Below are 18,887 nucleotides of genomic sequence, written 5' to 3'. Positions count from 1 at the left end.
CCCAGATCAGGGTCTGGAGTGCCCCTGGAACTGGTTCAAGCCGGCCTATGCACAGTGAGCACCGGGGTGCCACTTGCAGTCACCTTCCTCTAAAGCCCTGCCTACCTAGGATACACAAAATCCTGTCTGGGACGGTGCTGGCACCGCCCCTGGCAGGAAACCCTTTGTCCTTGCCTCCTGTGCTGGGAGGACTCCCAGCAGCAGGAGGGCAGACTTGTGTCTCGGTGGCAGCATCCATCTTGTGGAGCTGAGGCTATGTCTGACTTTAACCGGGGTTACAGGTTACATACATGTCGTGTCCCTCTAGAAGGGTGGAATGCTAACCCCGTCGCCAGAATTGGCGAGGGGTTAGTATTCCAATTCGTATGACACCTTACTCGACATGTTTTGATAAAGCGATACCAGAGTTGGCATATAACCGCGAGGATTATAATGCACTTAAGAGTATATGGTATGCGTTATCATGGAACAGCTATTAGGACTTGGTTCCGCAAGCTGCAAACGGGCTCAGCTCATGCCAGAGCACCATCTCACATGATTCCAAGCACTCTGCCTTCAGGATTGTTAAGGCCTGCCATAGGAGTGACTGATAGGAATACATGTGTCCATTTTAGGGTTAGATATAGGTATACTATATCTAAAGCAAAGGGTGATTACACCACCTTGCCCCAGCTGTCGTGCAGCCAGTTGTGTCAGATTTGGATGGCCAGCCAGGGGTGGCATAATACATGCTGCAGCCCCTGGTAGGCCCTGGGTACACCTATGCCCTGGGTACCTAAGGTACACTGTACAGGGACTGATAAGGTGACTCAGTATCCAATTAGATATGTACCTAAGGTACATGGAATCCATTTTACAGAGAGAGCAGTAGGCCTGGGGTCCTGAATAGCAGGGCCCCAGGTCAACTAAGTCAGAAAACCAGCAAAACACCAGGCAAAAAGTTGGGGGCAACCATAGTCAGGGATCTACCTTCCTACACCCCAGATGCCCAGGACTGAGCTAATGTTTAAATTAAAGTAATATACCTGGACCAGATACAAAATAATGACTTTAATACTTGGTGAGGTCTGAGAACCACCCCAACTACATTCTCACAGTATCCCTTGAAAAGTAAACCATATCTCAGTGTTCGGAATTACCAGGTTTAATTAAGTTGTATATTTTGATTAGTGTCCTCATGAGATCCCATCTGACATTAAACTGTACTGCCTCTTTTTCACCTCTGACAGGTGCCTGTGCCAATGTTCCTGCCCACCACGCTAGAAAACACAGATAAGATTGTGGAGGCAATTGAAGAGCTGAAGGGGAAGATCCCGTCCAACCCTCTGGAGGCGGATATCCTTGCAATGGCTGAGATGATTGCTGAGGCAGAGGAGCTGGACAAGGCATCCTCAGACCTTTGTGGTAAGAGTGCTTTGGAGTTCACGGGATTAAGGAGCTTCAGTTAGTGGAGCAGCTCTGCCGGGGCTGGAAAATAAGTGGGAAAGGTCCAAGGAGGTTTTAAAAGAATTCACACGATCAGATTATAGTGGTGAGTATTTCTTTTCATATTGGGCAACCATGCAGTAAAGAAGTGCTCATTGCACAAGGTGCCTCTGAGTCGGACGTGAGTTTCTATACACTGGCCTACTTAGAATGTTCCACCCTGTTCAGCGAGAACTTGGTAACTCATGCTAGAGTGTGTTGAAAGCTCTCATAGTTTTTCTTGCTCCCTAGCACTATGTTTGTTTCAACCATTCTAAGTTGTTATACTCCTATGCAGTTGCGTTCTAAAAAAGGATGGAATTTGTTTTGGGTTTTGTGTAATGTGTGCCTAGACTTAATAAGCAGCAGGGAACTGAACAAAGTGGTGAGAAGTACAACTTGCATGTAATTTAAACTGTGCATGAAGGTGAAGTCCACTGCACAGGGTGAAGTTTATGTTGTGGGGTAGAGGGCTTTTGGCAGAAGTGGCATAGACCTACTATGGTTGACCTTGAAGCAGGACTGCAGTGCCCCCTTCGATCAGCACCTAACCGTTGAAGATTGGCAAGATACTAATGAGGTTTTCATGCTTAGGAGACCTACCATCAAGTGAATTGAGAAGACCGTGAAATCTCTGCTAGGTTGATGTGGTCTGGTGGGAAACAAAGCTGACATGATTCTGTGAAAACCTGCATAGGGCCTTCTGCAGTGAGTTGATCCAGAGACAAGTTGTTGGAGGTCAAGAGCCTCAAAGTTAAAGATGAGCAATGAGGTGCAATGCACTTCCGGCTTCTCAAACCAGGTGTTTGTCAGCCAAGATGCATAGATTTTGGTGGGCAATGAGAACATCTGAGGAAGAATCTAGGGAGACCTCTTGAAAGGCCGTATTGTAACAGACCAGTTGGCAGATGAGCACAAAAAAGAAGGCAAAGAAAGTTGCATTGAATGAACAACGCACAGGTAAGGTTCTGCAATGTTGGTTGGTGAAGTGTTTCCTATTGAGTCTGGTTGTAGATACCCATGTACTGCGTACTCTTGCCTTCTAATGATGGGTCTTGACATTTGCAACGTATTTTCCTTCAAAGACGTTTTGAGTCACAAGACTTATTGGGACTCCTCACTTAGTCCGCAATTCACAAGTGTAAAGACTACACCGCAGATATTCTTCTGTCTTAGGGTTTGGACTTTAAGTGCCACCTCTGGACTGGGCCATTCTTTGCTGGACTCTTCATGGGCAGCCTTTTGATCGTCTAACTCCACCAGAGTTTCAGGCCGCTGACATTGGACAGAAGGATGCAGAGCTTCTACCATAGAAATCCAAAGGACAGAAGACCAGGTTCATGCCTAGTGCCCCAGACCTGCAAGTCAGCCATCTTGACCTCCAAAGTGTCCTCAGACAGAGGTAGAGCACTACTTCAGAGGGAGTGGAGTGTAGAATCCAGCCTAAAAAGGCACCAACCTGCGAGTTTGGCTCTGCTAGTGGACCCTGCTCAACCCAAAGTCGTCTTTAGTGCTGAGGAAGCTGCCACCTAAAAGGTGCTGAGCGAGCCGCCGCCTAAAAGGTGCTGAGCGAGCCGCCGCCTAAAAGGTGCTGAGCGAGCCGCCGCCTAAAAGGTGCTTAGCGAGCCGCCGCCTAAAAGGTGCTGAGCAAGCCGCCGCCTAAAAGGTGCTGAGCAAGCTGCCGCCTAAAAGGTGCTGAGCAAGCGGCCACCTAAAAGGTGCTGAGGAAGCCGCCGCCTAAAAGGTGCTTAGCGAGCCGCCGCCTAAAAGGTGCTTAGCTTTGAAGCTGAAGACTATGCTAAAAGACCCACCCACACCCAGCTCGACACTGGCATGAGAGATCTGTCACCACTGAGGGATTGATCCGGTTAGAGGTTGTAGGAAAGTGCCCTTTTGACATGGTCACCCCCACGTTTTGCCTGCTAAATGTTTTTTCTACTGAAAGTGCACTGGGTGCTGCTAACCAGGTCCCCAGTGCCAGTGATTTTACTCTAAAAGAAGTTAACTGTTTTATTGTTCCCCAATTGGCAATACCTTTAGCACCTCTAAGTCCCTAGTAAATTGTACCCCTTGTACCTAGGGCGTGGCTACTAAAGAGGGTCCCCAAGGGCTGTAGCATGTATTGTCACCCTAAGGGACCCACCACCTAACTTATACAGACTGACATCGCAGGCTGTGTGAAATGGTGCAAACAAATATGAAAACACGACATGGCACACACCCTATGTTACATGCCCCCAGACTCTGCATGACACTGCACTGTGCTCCCTAGAGCAGGCCGGACAGCCCTAATGCAGGGTGCATTATATTACTTGAGGACATATCTGCATGAGCAGATTATTCCCCGGTGCGGTGTATTGCAATTGCTAGAAAACAACTTGAAGCAACGTGGAGGCAGCACCAGTTATATAGTAGACAGTTGAAGCGTCAGTTGTATTAAAATTTCTTTTATTTTTTTTATTTTTTCTCCGTAATCAAAAGTGCACAAGACAGCCAACGCATTTCGTTCCCACCCAGGGAACTTCGTCAGGGCAGAAATAATAATATATATTGTGTAATGTCCCAAGGACTGCAAGTGAGCAACGTCAGGTGTGAACCAGTTTGACGGTATATCAGCAGAATAATCGATATGATAACCAATGTCCTGAGTAACTTGGGGTAAATACTGATGGCCCCTTTTTTTTAGTACAGATTGTGAGAAGTTGGCCTGATATATAATGTTCACTATTCTAGTGAGCACTTTGTATCAGTCCAAACAACCCTTATTGATGATTGGTTGTAAGTCAACCTTATAGACCAGCTATCCTAGTAGCATGGATACGAGCAGTCTAAGGCTTAGACTCTAGAGGGCGTGTTAAGCCAGCTGTTCTACCATCACATTACCCCTTGAACACCAAGTGAAAGGACACCACACAAGTTGTTATGAAAATAAACAGATATTTATTTATAACAAGACTACCCTGAACTCTTTATGAGTCAGGGAGCTAAGCACATAACAAAACTCTTAAGAAAATACTTTGTCGCACAATTTACACAAATGCCCTAGGGGCACGAAAAACCATATACACAGTAAGTGGAATGCGAACTTGCTAGCAGGTAAATAATACTTTTGTAGACTCAGGAATCGCTAGGCCTACAATTCTAAACACTGGGATTAGATGCAGGAGGGCTGTGGACGTCGTGTGCAGAGTGGGAACTCTCACGCGTAAGGCAGGAAAAAGTCTATGGGGGCTAGCAGTTGCAAAGTTACTGTTCTCGGGCGAACCCGACTAGGTGGGTCGAAAACAAGAGTGGATCCGAACACTAGGAGTGTTGGACTATGCTGAAGCACCGGAGTACTTGGTTTACCTAGCCCAGGGGCTGCGGCTGCATAGGGTTGAAGTTGCGTCGGAAACCCACGTTGACGAACCAGGAGCCTGAAGATGAAGTTGCTGGCAGGCGGCCAGTGAAGAAAAGTTAGTGGTGATCCAAGTCTGGATCAGGGAAGAAGAAGACCTGAAAGCAGAGGGGACCAAGTTCTGAATCACTAGCCAGTGATTAGATGGGCACCAGAGTGGCACCGGGCGAAGTCACCTCGACCAGGTGAGTGGGCGCTGCTGGGCTCTGCAGTCTCTCGGACCAGGAGGCGTTGTCGGCGACCAGGATGGAGGTGCGAGCTGTCCCACGAAGGTTTCTGCTGTCGACGTCGCTTGACCCAGGATTGGGGCAACAAGTCTTGACAAATGCAAGGCCCACGCGGTGGACCTAAGATGGCGTCTTGAGTGGACCAGGAGGGTCCAGGGTGCTCCTCTGTTGGAGGGGAGCAAGGGCTAGTCTGGAGCAACCAGACCAGCAGTAGTTGTCGTCGTGGAGCGTCGTGAGAGGGCCACTAGCCAACGGGCAAGCGACCTGGACAACGCGGTGAGCAGCAAAGAGCAGAAGGGCCCCACGCAGATCTCGTGGATGCAGGGGGGCTGAGCTTCGGTGCTGGAGCTGCTCAGGGTCGGGGCTTCTCTTACCCCAAAGCACTTAGTCGAGGGTCACTCGGGAGTCGTGCTGGACAAGCGTCGTGCAGTTCTGAAGATGGCCGGTCCCTCGAGGTCTCGTCGCACCCACGGGTCACAGCTGGGCTGATGGTGTAGGTTGAGGTCAGAGGTGCCAGGGAAGCCGGTTCTCGTCGTGCTGGAGCAGTCTTGATCCGAAGGAGAGACTGGCAACAAACCGCGATGCTTGGTTGGTGCCTGCTGCTACAGGGTGACTACTCCTTAGTCACAAGGGAGAATCTTGGGAAGAAGTCTTGAGTTCCTTTCGTGGAAAGTAGTTTCAGGATTCAAAGATGATCTAGTTTGGAAGGGGGCCAGTTCCTACCTTTATCCTGAAAAAGGGGGCTGGCACGCGACTAAGTCCTGCCCTATGGGTGGGACTAGGAGGGGGGTGGTTACACCCCTCTCCTTTGGCGGGCTTTCCCCAGGTCAGGGGCTGGAGTGGCCCTGGAACTGGTTCCAGCCGGCCTATGCATAGTGAGCACCGGGGTGCCACTTGCAGTCACCTTCCTCTAAAGCCCTGCCTACCTAGGATACACAAAATCCTGTCTGGGACGGTGCTGGCACCGCCCCTGGCAGGAAACCCTTTGTCCTTGCCTCCTGCTCTGGGAGGACTCCCAGCAGCAGGGGGGCAGACTTGTGTCTCGGTGGCAGCATCCATTTTGTGGAGCTAAAGCTATGTCTGACTTTAACCGGGGTTACAGGTTACATACATGTTGTGTCCCTCTAGAAGGGTGGAATGCTAACCCCGTCGCCAGAATTGGCGAGGGGTTAGTATTCCAATTCGTATGACACCTTACTCGACATGTTTTGATAAAGCGATACCAGAGTTGGCATATAACCGCGAGGATTATAATGCACTTAAGAGTATATGGTATGCGTTATCATGGAACAGCTATTAGGACTTGGTTCCGCAAGCTGCAAACGGGCTCAGCTCATGCCAGAGCACCATTTCACCTTATTCCACGCACTCTGCCTTCAGGATTGTTAAGGCCTGCCATAGGAGTGACTGATAGGAATATAGGTGTCCATTTTTAGGGTTAGATATAGGAATACTATATCTAAAGCAAAGGTTGTTTACACCACCTTGCCCCAGCTGTCGTGCAGCCAGTTGTGTCAGATTTGGATGGCCAGCCAGGGGTGGCATAATACATGCTGCAGCCCCTGGTAGGCTCTGGGTACACCTATGCCCTGGGTACCTAAGGTACACTGTACAGGGACTGATAAGGTGACTCAGTATCCAATTAGATATGTACCTAAGGTACATGGAATCCATTTTACAGATAGAGCAGTAGGCCTGGGGTCCTGAATAGCAGAGCCCCAGGTCAACTAAGTCAGAAAACCAGCAAAACACCAGGCAAAAAGTTGGGGGCAACCATAGTCGGGGATCTACCTTCCTACACAGATGTAGTAAGGCTCGAAGCATCAACCTCGGTAGGGTATATAACTGGTGAGAAAGTGATCATTTGATAGTGTGCGCTTTGACATCATATTACAATCACCAGGTATCCACGAGATCCCATATGTGTCTAGTTGTCGATAATAGAAAGTCCTGCGGTACGGGGGAAACTACCAATCGTTCACTCTTTGTAGAACGAGACCTCTAGCAGCTTATCAAGGCTTGCTCGAAAACATCGGGGCATCCCCATTGGACCATTCCATTGCTAGAACACCTTCTATTATCGACAACTAGGGGTAGAGCTTCTCCGGATCTGCGCTAGCTGGCGTGGAAAAAAGAAGAACTGACGTCAGCGCGCATGGGCGGCATCTAAGTACGCCGACGTCATTCCGGCGCTAACGACGCCGACAACGGACGCGGAGCCGCGGACGACGCCTGCCGGCGCGCAGGGGTTTTGCTACGCAAAATTTTCCGGATCCAGTCTGACCCCTGGGGATATTCTAAGGTATGGAATCTATCACTAACTAATGTCTCTTACAGATATATCGTTACACAAGTAGTAACTTGTGCTTCAGGTGCGTACCTAGTTTTGCAGTGGGAATCTTTCTGGATTCACTATGCTGTGCATTATTCTGCGGTCTTGTGGTTGGGTCCGGATTCGTAGTCTTTTCTTCGTTTTTTTTTGTTTTTTTTCGTAGCCCAGGTGGGCGTCGGCGTCACACCTCCTTGGGTGCATTTCCGGTGACGTCGGCATGCTTCCTGCGGAAGCTCCCACTCTTGGGCACCATCTTCAGATTCTTTTTTTCCGCGGTCGGTCTGGATCGTTCCCGTTTGGGCTCCAGACATTTTTGAAGAAAGAAGAAAGGAAAATACAGAAATCACAATGGAAAGTCATCTGAAGACTCCAGGGGACTTCATCGACGAGGAGTCAGCAAAGGAAAAGGCGAATTCATCGAGATCCTCGACGACCGTCGACGAACACGCGACCAGGGAGGCCTGAGCGCTCGATGATGGACAACACGCCGTTCAAGTTCTGCCGTAACTGCCACCACAAGTACGCGCAGAAGGACCAGCACCCGGTATGCAACCTTTGTCTACCGGTGAATCACGAAAGCGAGGACTGCAACGCCTGCTCCGCCTTCACCCCGAAGACCCTTCGTGTGAGAGAGAGACAGAGGGTAGCGCACGCCACCCTGCAGGGGAAGGCCCCGACTCCGTCCCTCTACGATCTGGGGATGTCTTCCGAGGAAGAGGACAACGCTGCCGCCGAAGACGACAGCTACACGGTCGTAGAGACCGATTACACGAAGACTTCTGATAAGGTAGGAGACTCTCCGGCCCCCAAGAACCCGAGAGACTCTGAGTCTCGAAAAAACGAGGCAAGGCCTCGAAAGCGCCGACGCCGAAGCACCAGGCGTCCGCGAGTACTCACAGGCCCAGCGGATCCTCTGAGAAGGAGTCCCTGGCGCCGAGAGCTGTTGAACAGCAGAAGTCGTCAAAAATCGTCCCCGAAAAGGATCGATCGACGCCGAGGGACAAGGACCCTAAACTACCGACGCCGACCAGAGACCCAAAATCCGGTTCGACGTCGACGTCGAAAACTTCGGCACCGAAAGGCACGGTGCCGAGCCAACCGCCGAAAAGAGCGGCCGAACCATTCGACGCGGAACACGCGGCCGAGATGGAGAAAAAGAGAAGGCGCCTCGAAGCCGAAATGGAAAACATCGTGCAGCGGAAGAAAGAATTCGACGCAAAGATGAAAGCTTTCACGATCCCTCACAAGACCAAGCCACCGGTGGTGGAGGTGGTCGAGGAGGAAGACGAGGTCACCGAAGAACAAGACCCGGACGTCGAGGTGGTCGACGACCAGGAAGAATACGAGAATCCCTACGATAGTTACAACTATGGGGAGGAAGAGGACAGCAGGACGGACGCAGAGTCGGCCCCCTCTGACTTACAGGAGGTGGATTACCTGGATGTCGAGACCGACAGCCCGAAGGAGGCGGTCGACACGTATCCCTCGAGGCCCTCGCCGCCGGACGACATCGGGGCCTACAACTCGGTGATAAGGTCTGCCGCAGCGGCATTCAAGCTCAAGCTCGACGAAGAGAAGCAGAAAGCAGACTTCCTTCTAGAGACATTGCTCCCAACACAAACAAAGAGCCAGTACCTGCCAATGCTCGACAGCGTCTTGGCCCACGGGAAGGAAGCATTCAGGGAGCCCGCAACATGCAAGGCAGTAACTCCCAGAACAGAGAAAAAATACAAACATTCCTCAAAAGACCCACCCTACATTCAGGGGATGGTCTCCGCAGACTCCATTATCACGGCCACAGCAAGGAAGAGGGCTAACGTACCCACTACCTCTGGACCACCACCGGATAAGGAGAGCAAAAGGATGGATCTGGTGGGCAGAAGGATCGAACGGAATGCCGCGACCCACTGGCGCATGGCTAATTCCAACGCCCTGATAAACAGACACATGTACCAGATCATGGAGGAGCTGGGGCAGTTGGTGAAGGACCTGCCCCAGGATGCCAGGCAGAAGGCCGAAAAACTAGTTGAAGAAGGGAAGAACGCGGCAAATTCTTGCCTCAAGACGGCCCTGGATGGAGCAGACGCCTCCAGCAGACTCATGATGATGGGTGTCACTGAAAGAAGACACGCATGGCTAAGGATCTCAGGTTTCAAACCAGAGGTGCAACACAGCATTCTGAACACACCATTCAACGGCGACACGCTTTTCGGAACAACAGTTGATGAGAAGCTCAGCCAATTGAAGAAGGATAACGAAACAGCAAGGTCCATGGGAGCATTGCAGTTCAGAGGCAGCAGAAGGGGCACCCCGTCACGAAGCCCCAGCGGGAGAGGTGGAAACCAGCCAGGTACATCACACCAGGCTTTCCAACAAACGCACCAGACAGACTCGCAGGCCCAGCAGGGTCAGCAGAAGCAGTCCTGGCAGTACCAACAAAGAGGCCAGTCCTTTCGAGGGAGAGGAAATGGATGTGGCCAGAATAGAAGAGGGGGACAGCAGCCCACCTCTAAGTGACTTCAAAAAACTCCGTGTGCCCGCCCGCAGAAAAGATCCCAGGGGGCAGCACGTACAGAGGGATCAAGACAAGCTAGACATCCACGACCACATAACACCAGTGGGAGGAAGGTTAAGATTCTACCTCCAGGAATGGAGAAAAATCACATCAGGCAAATGGATCCTCAACATCATCCAATTCGGTTACTGCATAGAGTTGGAGGGGAGGCCAACAAGCAGAAAACCAAAGAGAAAACAACTAGCAAGCAAACAGCTAGAGTGTCTTCAGGAAGAGGCAAAGGAACTCCTGCGGAAGCAGGCCATAGAACGGGTACCCTTCAAGGAAAGAAACACAGGAATATACTCAACGTACTTCCTGGTGCCAAAGGTAGATGAGACCCATTCTGGACCTAAGGTTCCTGAACAAATTCATAAGAACGCAAAAATTCAAAATGACCTCCCTGCAAGAGGTGCTCCCGCAATTGCAGATCGGGGACTTCATGGTCACAATAGACCTCAAAGACGCCTACCTGCACATCCCAATGAACAGAAAGCACAAGCACAAGCATATGCTCAGGTTCACCATCGGAGAAAGCCACTACCAGTTCACGACACTAGCCTTCGGACTAAAATCAGCACCAAGAGTTTTCACAAAGTGCCTCGCAGCAGTCGCAGCGCACCTACGAAGGCAAGGAATACACGTATACCCTTACCTGGACGACTGGCTGGTGAAAGCAAACTCATACCAGAAATGCAAGCAGCACGCACATACAGTGACGAGCACGCTCATAAGCCTGGGGTTCTCCATCCATTGGAAGAAATCATCAATGGAGCCGGAACAAGTCAAGATCTTCCTGGGAGCACAGATCAACACCTTACAGGGCAAGGTGTTCCCCAGCGAGAAGAGGGCGAGGGCGCTGGTGAGGGAAACTCGCCTCTACCGGAAGGGACAAGCTCGGACAGTGAGGACTGCGAGCAAGATCATGGGGATGATGGCATCATGCATCCACCTGGTACCCAATGTACGTCTCCACATGAGACCCATTCAAGAATGGCTACAGGAGCAATGGTCACAAGCTACAGGCAGTTGGGAGGATCTAGTGGTTGTGACGCACGCAGTGCAGAAGGAGATGACATGGTGGACCATGGAGAACATAACAAGGGGAAAGCCTCTAACGCCCCCAACGCCAACAGTGACCATCACCACAGACGCATCCCTGAAGGGATGGGGCGCTCACATGGAGGAGCTCAAGGTGAGGGGACTGTGGACGCCAACAGATGCGACAAGGCACATCAATTACCTAGAATTGAAGACAATCTTCCTTGCACTGAAAGCCTTCCAAACAAGACTGTACAAACACAAGGTGCTGCTACAGACAGACAACACCACTGTGATGTTCTATATCAACAAGCAGGGGGGCACACAGTCAGCCCCGCTCTCAACGCTGGCGCAGGAGATATGGAGATGGGCCATCCCTCTCAAAATAGGCCTGCTAGCCATACACCTACCAGGGAAGGACAACATACAGGCAGACTGGCTCAGCAGACAGACATCGGCATCCCACGAGTGGGAGCTCAATGCTCAGGAGACAAAGTGGCTGTTCGGCAGATGGGGAACACCATCAGTGGACCTGTTTGCCACACGCCGGAATGCAAAATGCCAAAACTTCGCATCCAGACAGCCCGAGGAGGGGTCACTGGGGAATGCCCTATGGATAGATCCGGGACATTTGCTTACGCCTTTCCCCCGATACCACTGATGCACAGAGTGCTGAGCAAGTGCAGAGCGAGCAACATGACCCTGATACTGGTCGCGCCACAGTTGGCCAGGCAGACATGGTACTCGCAGATCATGGAGATGACACAGTGTGCACCCCACAGATTCGGCAGGAGGAAAGACCTACTCTCCATGCAGAACAGAGAGGTGCTACACCCAGAGCCAGAGAGCCGGAGTCTAGTAGCGTGGCTCCTGAGGACATAGAGTTTGCAGATTTGAGATTACCAGAAAGCACCCTGAGGGTCCTTCGGGAGGCACGAAGGCCCAGCACTCGGAAGTGCTACGTTGCGAAATGGAAAAGATTCACAATGTGGTGCAGGAAAGAAAGACTTCACAATAAAATGAAGGACTCCATAGTGCTAAAGTACCTGACAAACTTGCTGGAAAAGAACCTTAGCTCATCCTCGTTAAGAGTTCACTAGGCAGCGATAGTCGCCTACACAAGGGGAGAAACGTGCAGTAGTTTCTTCACATCACTGGTGGTTAAAAGATTCCTAGAAGGAGCGAAAAGGATCGCACCACCCAAGCGGGTGCCACCACCTGCATGGAACTTAAACATAGTCCTAACGGAACTCATGAAGGAACCCTTTGAACCACTTCACAGGGCCTCCCTAAAGATGCTAACTATGAAAACAGCTTTCCTGGTTGCAATAACGTCCTTACGAAGAGTAAGCGAACTTCAGGCGCTAACGCTACAAGAACCCTACATACAAATACACAATGATAGGGTTGTGATGAGGACTGACCCACACTTCATGCCGAAGGTGGTATCCAAATTCCACATGAACCAGTCTATACAGATACCGAGTTTTTTCCAAAAACCAACAACTAGCGCAGAACGGGCTCTGCACACCCTGGACGCCAGAAGGGCAGTCATGCACTACATTGAGAGGACGAAGGGACACAGGAAATCAAAACAGTTCTTCGTGTCATTCGCCAACAGTTTCATGGGAAAGGCAGGAACCAAAAAGACTATTGCACGGTGGATCGCACAGACAATTCAACTCTGCCACAAACGTGCAGGACAAGATCTAGCAGAGGGGACACGTGCCCACTCCACTAGGAAAAAATGGTGCTACAATAGCCTGCCTGGCTAACACACCCATAGAGGACATATGCCTGGCGGCAACATGGGCTTCGGTGCACACGTTCACGAAGCACTACTGTGTGGATATACAGATGAACAAGGAAGCACAAGTCGGACAAAAGGTGCTCCAGCACATATTCAATAACCAACGCTCATCTTCCACCCAGCCGCCACAGAGATGAGAAACCGCTACAAAATCTATGCACAGCATAGTGAATCCAGAAAGATTCACGCTGCAAAACGAATAGTTTTCTTACCTGTCGGTGTAGTTTTGCAGCTTGAAGATCTTTCTGGATTCACTAGCGAACCCACCCACCTCCGCCAGAAAGATGAGGCTGGAGAGAGAAGAGATGGTTAAAAAAGAAAGGACTTTAAGAGTACAAAGCGGTAAAATATCACCTAAATAGAACATTGCCATTACTTCGGAAACGAAAGAAACACGGAAAAAAAGAACCCGAAGATGGCGCCCAAGAGTGGGAGCTTCTGCAGGAAGCATGCCGACGTCACCGGAAATGCACCCAAGGAGGTGTGACGCCGACGCCAACCTGGGCTACAAAAAAAAAAAAAAGACTACGAATCCGGACCCAACCACAAGACCGCGGAATAATGCACAGCATAGTGAATCCAGAAAGATCTTCAAGCTGCAAAACTACACTGACAGGTAAGAAAATTATTTGTTTTTACTCATTCCGCAGGGTATGGTATTTACTGGGTGCCCACTCTGGTCATCATTCTGAGATTCCAACCGAGAATTAGGGGGGGAAGACTCCTAATGGAGCATGTTTCCCCCATTCAGAGTGAGAGTATCAGATTCTTTAGAGTCTATCGGTCTTGTTAGTGTATGAAAGATCAGAAACAGCTCAGTTGGTTTGTTCTAAATTAATTTCTGTGTGGCGTTCAAGGGAGAGAGGAAATATCTTACTAATTTTCTGCTAAATCTTATTGTTTGCGTCTCAATGCCATGAAGCTTTTGTTATCAGAGCACTTTACAAGTGATGAAATCAAATTTGTTTAATTAAATAAATACAGTGCAGGCATTTAAAGGACAAAGGGGGCCATGTTTCAGAGTCCCACACGTCGGCGAGGTTAGAAAGGAGAAATCAATTATGGATAATAAGGATTGAATGTGATTTTTTTTTTCTTTTTACATCTTTATTTTCTGTAAGGAGGAATAGGGGGCACGTCATCCTGGGCCCAATTTCTTTATTTTCAGTATTTGTAAAGTTTGCTATTCCATTCTAGCAGACATTGTGAATTAGTGGCAAGGGTAAAATTTAATTTTACTGTTGATGGATTCACATTCTGTGGATAATCTCGCCATCTGTTGGTTGGGTCCTTAAATGCTGTAATGGGGGCCAAGTTGTGTCCAGGATGGCTTTGCACGGGTAATAATTTTTTTCAGCAGTTGACCCTTACCACCTTGTAATATGGGTCATATTTATTCATAGTCTCTTTCTCATTCATGCATGTGATTGGTTACAGGTCCTAGGCTGTAGTAGTCTCTGGTTCTGCACTGCTGACCCAATTCCCAGCCCTCATTTAAGAAGGCAGTCAGGCGTTGCCCTTTCAGTTGCTCCGTGCAGGTTAACCTGTCTTGGCAAACGCAATGTCGGGCGTATGTATGTGGGGTTGCAGGCTGCTAGCGGCTGATCAGGAGTCCATGGGAGACTGCATGAAGGAGATCACTTCGTATCCGCAACTCCTGTTGCCCTCCCGCAAGCCAGCACAGAGTCGAGTTAGGTGCCGAGAGGTGCAGCAAATAATGCAATGATCATGCCTGGCCTCGTCGTCTAAGAAGATGTCTGACACCTTCTGACCAGGGCTTTGTATTCACAGACCTGGCCAGTGATCAGAGTGGAGAGGGGCTTCTTGAGGACTGTGACCTGTTTGGGCCAGCAAGAGATGATGTGCTTGCCATGGCTGTCAAGATGGCCAATGTCCTGGAGGAGCCCGGGCAGGACCTGGAGGCTGACTTCCCCAAGAGTGAGTACCTTCATACCATGCGCTACAGGAAGACTTCGCTGGGGCAAAAGGGTATCCCTCGTGTCCCCTAAGGGGCCCACTGAGGTGAACCCTGCCCGCCACCTAATCCACCAATGATGGCAGCTGGTGCAGCGTTGTTGAAGTGACACTCCCCAGTTTGTGTATCACTTCATGGGAGTGACAAACGTAGCTGCTCTGAACGACATCCGCTGTATTTGTGGGAAGGGCTTGGCCATTGAAGAGCGATGAAAGCTTTTGAATGGCACCTTCCACTCCGGCAAAAGGCTAGTCTAGGGATCTGTGTGCTAAGAGATAGCTCAATATATTTATGTATATAAATATATATATATATAGACATATCATAAATGTCCTTTCTTTTTAGATTCACTAGACATAAACCCAAGCGTGGACTTCCTCTTTGACTGCGGCATTGTTCCTCCAGACGAAGTACCAGCAGAGCAGGACGTACCTAAAGCCCACCGGAAGGTGAGATACTATTGCGGTGCTACCTTTCTGTTACCCATTACTACTTTCTTGCTACATTGTTACCCCCTGGGTCTCCAATTTGATTTATTTTAAGACGAATGATTGGCAGAATTCCTCAGGGAGTGACTTCTTTGGTAATTTTTTTAAATCTTTTTATTGCACATTATAATATAGCATAGTACAGTACTGACATATGTAAAATCATTGGATCTCGACAACGATCATTCTTGTCACTAAACATCCCATGCATTGCTCCCTCGCACCCACTTCAGGAATATCAATTAATAATTCTGGTGACTCACTCTCCCGATCTGATGAGGAGGTGCAGATCTTGCCTCTATACGCATTCCATTTCCCCCAGACTTTATCCCATTTCCTGAGTCACTTTGGTAATTGTGATAGAAAGAGGTAAACTTTTGTTGTACCTGCACATGTTGATGTATGAGTCGGATCGGAGAGTGTAAATGGGTTCTTTGTGAGCTATCTAGAGACTACAGTGTTTCATTTGTAAGGAGGGCTGCCCGTGTAACAAAGAACCTGTGGGTGAGATAAAAATGTGCAATGGTCTCTGTTGGTGGTTGACCGAATACGAAGCAGTCTTGCAGGATGGAAAATAACCTTTGCTTTTTCATAAAGATGTCTTCTTTGTAGCAGTAAAAACAGTTTGCTTTTGTACAGGATACCAGAATACTTTCAAAAATAGGTTAAGCATAAATCTTCTGAAAAAGTGTTACATTTTTGTGTGTGCTTTTTGAGACACTATATTCATTTAGATTTGTGTTTCTTCTGCAACACAGGCATTTAACTTTAATTTGCTATAGGTTCTGTGTTATTCCCTGACTGACTACACATATCTCCATCTGCTGTAATCTGCCATCATGCCTGCTAACTGTCCACTGGTTTTTCAGGTGATGCTCAACCCAGCCTAATAGACATGCCGTTTGATGGCTCTGTCCTGTTGGTTGAGAAAGCTGATTTTGCTCTGGAAAGGTTCAAGCATGATGTGCTACATCTCGTTCTCTGGGGCTGCCATCCTCATCCAACAATTACCCAGAGAATACCACAAGTTTTGTGGTTTCTCCAGGCCCAAACCAGCCACCCTAACCTGTGGAGCTGCTATATACCGATGGAGATTTCTACCTGCAGATTCTCCACCGCCTGGATTTTTCACGTGTATGTCCTGGCGTAAGACTGAATGCGGACATTTTGCAATGGCTCTCCTTAGCCGATAGGTAACATTTGGCTCGGTCTCAATGTTTGGTGCCACCCCAGACATTACATCAACGGAGCAATAAAGTGCCATCCTAGTGCCCTAGTGTCAGTTATTTTTATTTTCTGCACTCTTCGATACGGATCCTGAACTGATCTTCGTGGAATCTTGTTAAAAACAAACTGCAGTGCTAGGGGGCGCTAGAGGGCACACTGCGGAATGGCTGCCTTCTAAGTCAGCTCCGCCGGTCAGGCCCAAAATGCGATAAAAAGAGCGTTCAGCAGACACGAAATTGACCGCAAATGGCAGGACTACAGGTCAGAAGATATTGACCCTGGCGAGATGAATGAGAGACTGGCAGCACGCAGTAAACGCTGGTAATTTGTAAAAGATAGCCGGGCGCGCGCGGTGCTTGGCAATGTGCAAAATGGCGGCGCCCTGAAGTGTGGGTCAATTGGAGCAGACACGGAGCGGAGCACGGAGGTGTGACACATTGCGGTGAGTGTACGCTCTGTTCATCGTGCGAAAGCTGGGTAAGAGCTCTCACTGTATTGCCATGGCGCACTGAAGGCACTGAATGGAGACGTGGGATGCTTATGGTGGAGACTCCTGCCAATGGCATAAAATGGCGGGCAGAGGTAATGGCGGCAACCGTTGCTATGTGAAGCGGGCACGGAGCCATTAATAGCGGAGCTTCAGGATAGCGTGGCACCTGGGTTGGAGATCAAATTGCGCCCTGCCTCACTGTGTGTGACTTAAAATGCGAAACTCCCGCTGACGATGTCTTTATTCCCAGCTCATGTGACTGTGCTGTGATTCTCACGCCCATTGCATCGTGCTCGAAACTGGGAGGTCAAAAAACGGCAAATCTCATATGGAGGTTAAGATATAGTGCGTACTTTTCCAGACATGCTGTTAAATCCTGAATGGGTGTCTGCGGAGTGGCTGCGTATTTAGCCCTTTCGCCGGTTGATCCGTCTCTGGCGAGGGGAGCTGGTCCTGAAGTGGCGCATCACTACCGGTCACGCGCCGTTCCTACTGATGGTTGGTCGTGTGCTATCCTGTGGAGTGACGATCGCTTAGCGCCTGAAGGGTCCAAGTAGTAGGACGTCCACCCTTTGAGGAGCGGTAACTACACACCACCACACGTGCACCAAGGCCATAGTCGATACTTTACTTCCAAGACTGCAGTGCTTAATAACACAACAATGGGGAAGCTGGACAAGCAACAGTCCAAACTACCATTTGAAAAGGAACACCAGGGGTGCGACAGCGAATTCGGATACCAAACTTGAAACTGAAAATGCAGCACGCAATGTGAGAAAGTGCCATCTTTCTTGCATTGGTATGCCCCCACTTTTTTCTGACTGTTGATGTGCTTTGACTGAGTGTGCCCTGGGCTCCTGCCAAACAGGTACCCAGGGCCTTTGTTCTTTCCCTAAAACTGTATTACAACTAAAACCCAATTGACATCTCTGGCCACCTGTCAGCCCCCAGTAAATGGTACCCAGGGCCTGGTGACCAGAGAAGACCCCTGTGGGCTGCACCACTTATTGTGCCACCCTCAGGGGCCCTGTACCCTGACACCCACACACTGCCTTTGCAGGCGGAGTGTCTAAATACAGAACTAAAGCAAGAATCGACACGGCACACATCCCTGTGCGCCATGCGCACAAACTCACTGCCCTGGCATACTTCAGTCACCCCTCTAGCTGGGTGCCCTATGCCAGAGGTGAGGGCACCGGGGCATGAGCCCTGTGCCCCTACAGTACCCAGGGCCATTCCCGGGCACTGTAAGTGCAGTGATGCCATTAAGAGTATATGGTGCTTCGAGGTTGTCATTACGAACTCCACAGCACCTTAGAGATACCCCCTGAAAACCTAGCCTACAATCCACGTCTGGGCTGAGTGGCTGCAGAGGCTGCCACACAGCAGACATGTTGCTGGACCCCTGTTTGGAGAGCCCCCCGCTCTCCTGGGCCTGCAACAATACACATCCTGGGCGAGGTGCTAGGTCTCCTCTCCCAGGATGGGCGGGGGGAGCTTCAAAGGCCTGCCGCCTCTGTGAGCTTCTCCAGGCCACTTGCTGTATCCAGCAACTGGCTCCCACCAGTCCTGACCCCCACTCTGGAAGCTGCTAACAGGACAACAACAACAGCAACTAACTTGGCCCCAGCCCTACCAGCCTGTCGATCCTAGAACCTGCTCCTGCCTAATCCCGACGACTCCTGCGGACAGCAACCTTATGACACCCAGAGGACCTGCCTGCCTTGACCCTCTTAAAGCCTGGGACTCCCATCAGCAGAGGCTCTGCTGCAACAACACTCCTAGTGCCTGCCAGGAAGCTCCGGACCAGCCCACTCTGCCACCGCCGAGCCCGGCCCGTGCCAGAGTGATCCAGGACCACGAGGACGTCCCCCCGGCAAAT

General features: G+C 50.0%; 1 protein-coding gene across 6 annotated transcripts in view; it reads left to right on the top strand.

Moving 5' to 3' along the window:
• Positions 1-18,887, top strand: part of ZMYM3 (zinc finger MYM-type containing 3) — a 451,345-nt gene that overhangs the window by 275,330 nt on the left and 157,128 nt on the right. For 5 of the 6 annotated variants that reach the window (XM_078640225.1, XM_078640224.1, XM_078640229.1 and 2 more), the window contains 2 exons: positions 1,230-1,404; positions 15,146-15,249. In XM_078640225.1, the coding sequence (XP_078496351.1) occupies positions 1,230-1,404; positions 15,146-15,249 (279 nt within the window). Of the gene's footprint in view, positions 1-1,229; positions 1,405-14,616; positions 14,764-15,145; positions 15,250-18,887 lie in introns of all 6 variants that reach the window. The other variant, XM_078640230.1, reaches the window with a different exon arrangement.

The sequence above is a fragment of the Lissotriton helveticus genome, chromosome 4_2, assembly GCF_964261635.1.
Source record: "Lissotriton helveticus chromosome 4_2, aLisHel1.1, whole genome shotgun sequence".
Lineage (NCBI taxonomy): Eukaryota > Metazoa > Chordata > Amphibia > Caudata > Salamandridae > Lissotriton > Lissotriton helveticus.
This window is presented reverse-complemented; position numbering and strand designations above follow the sequence as displayed.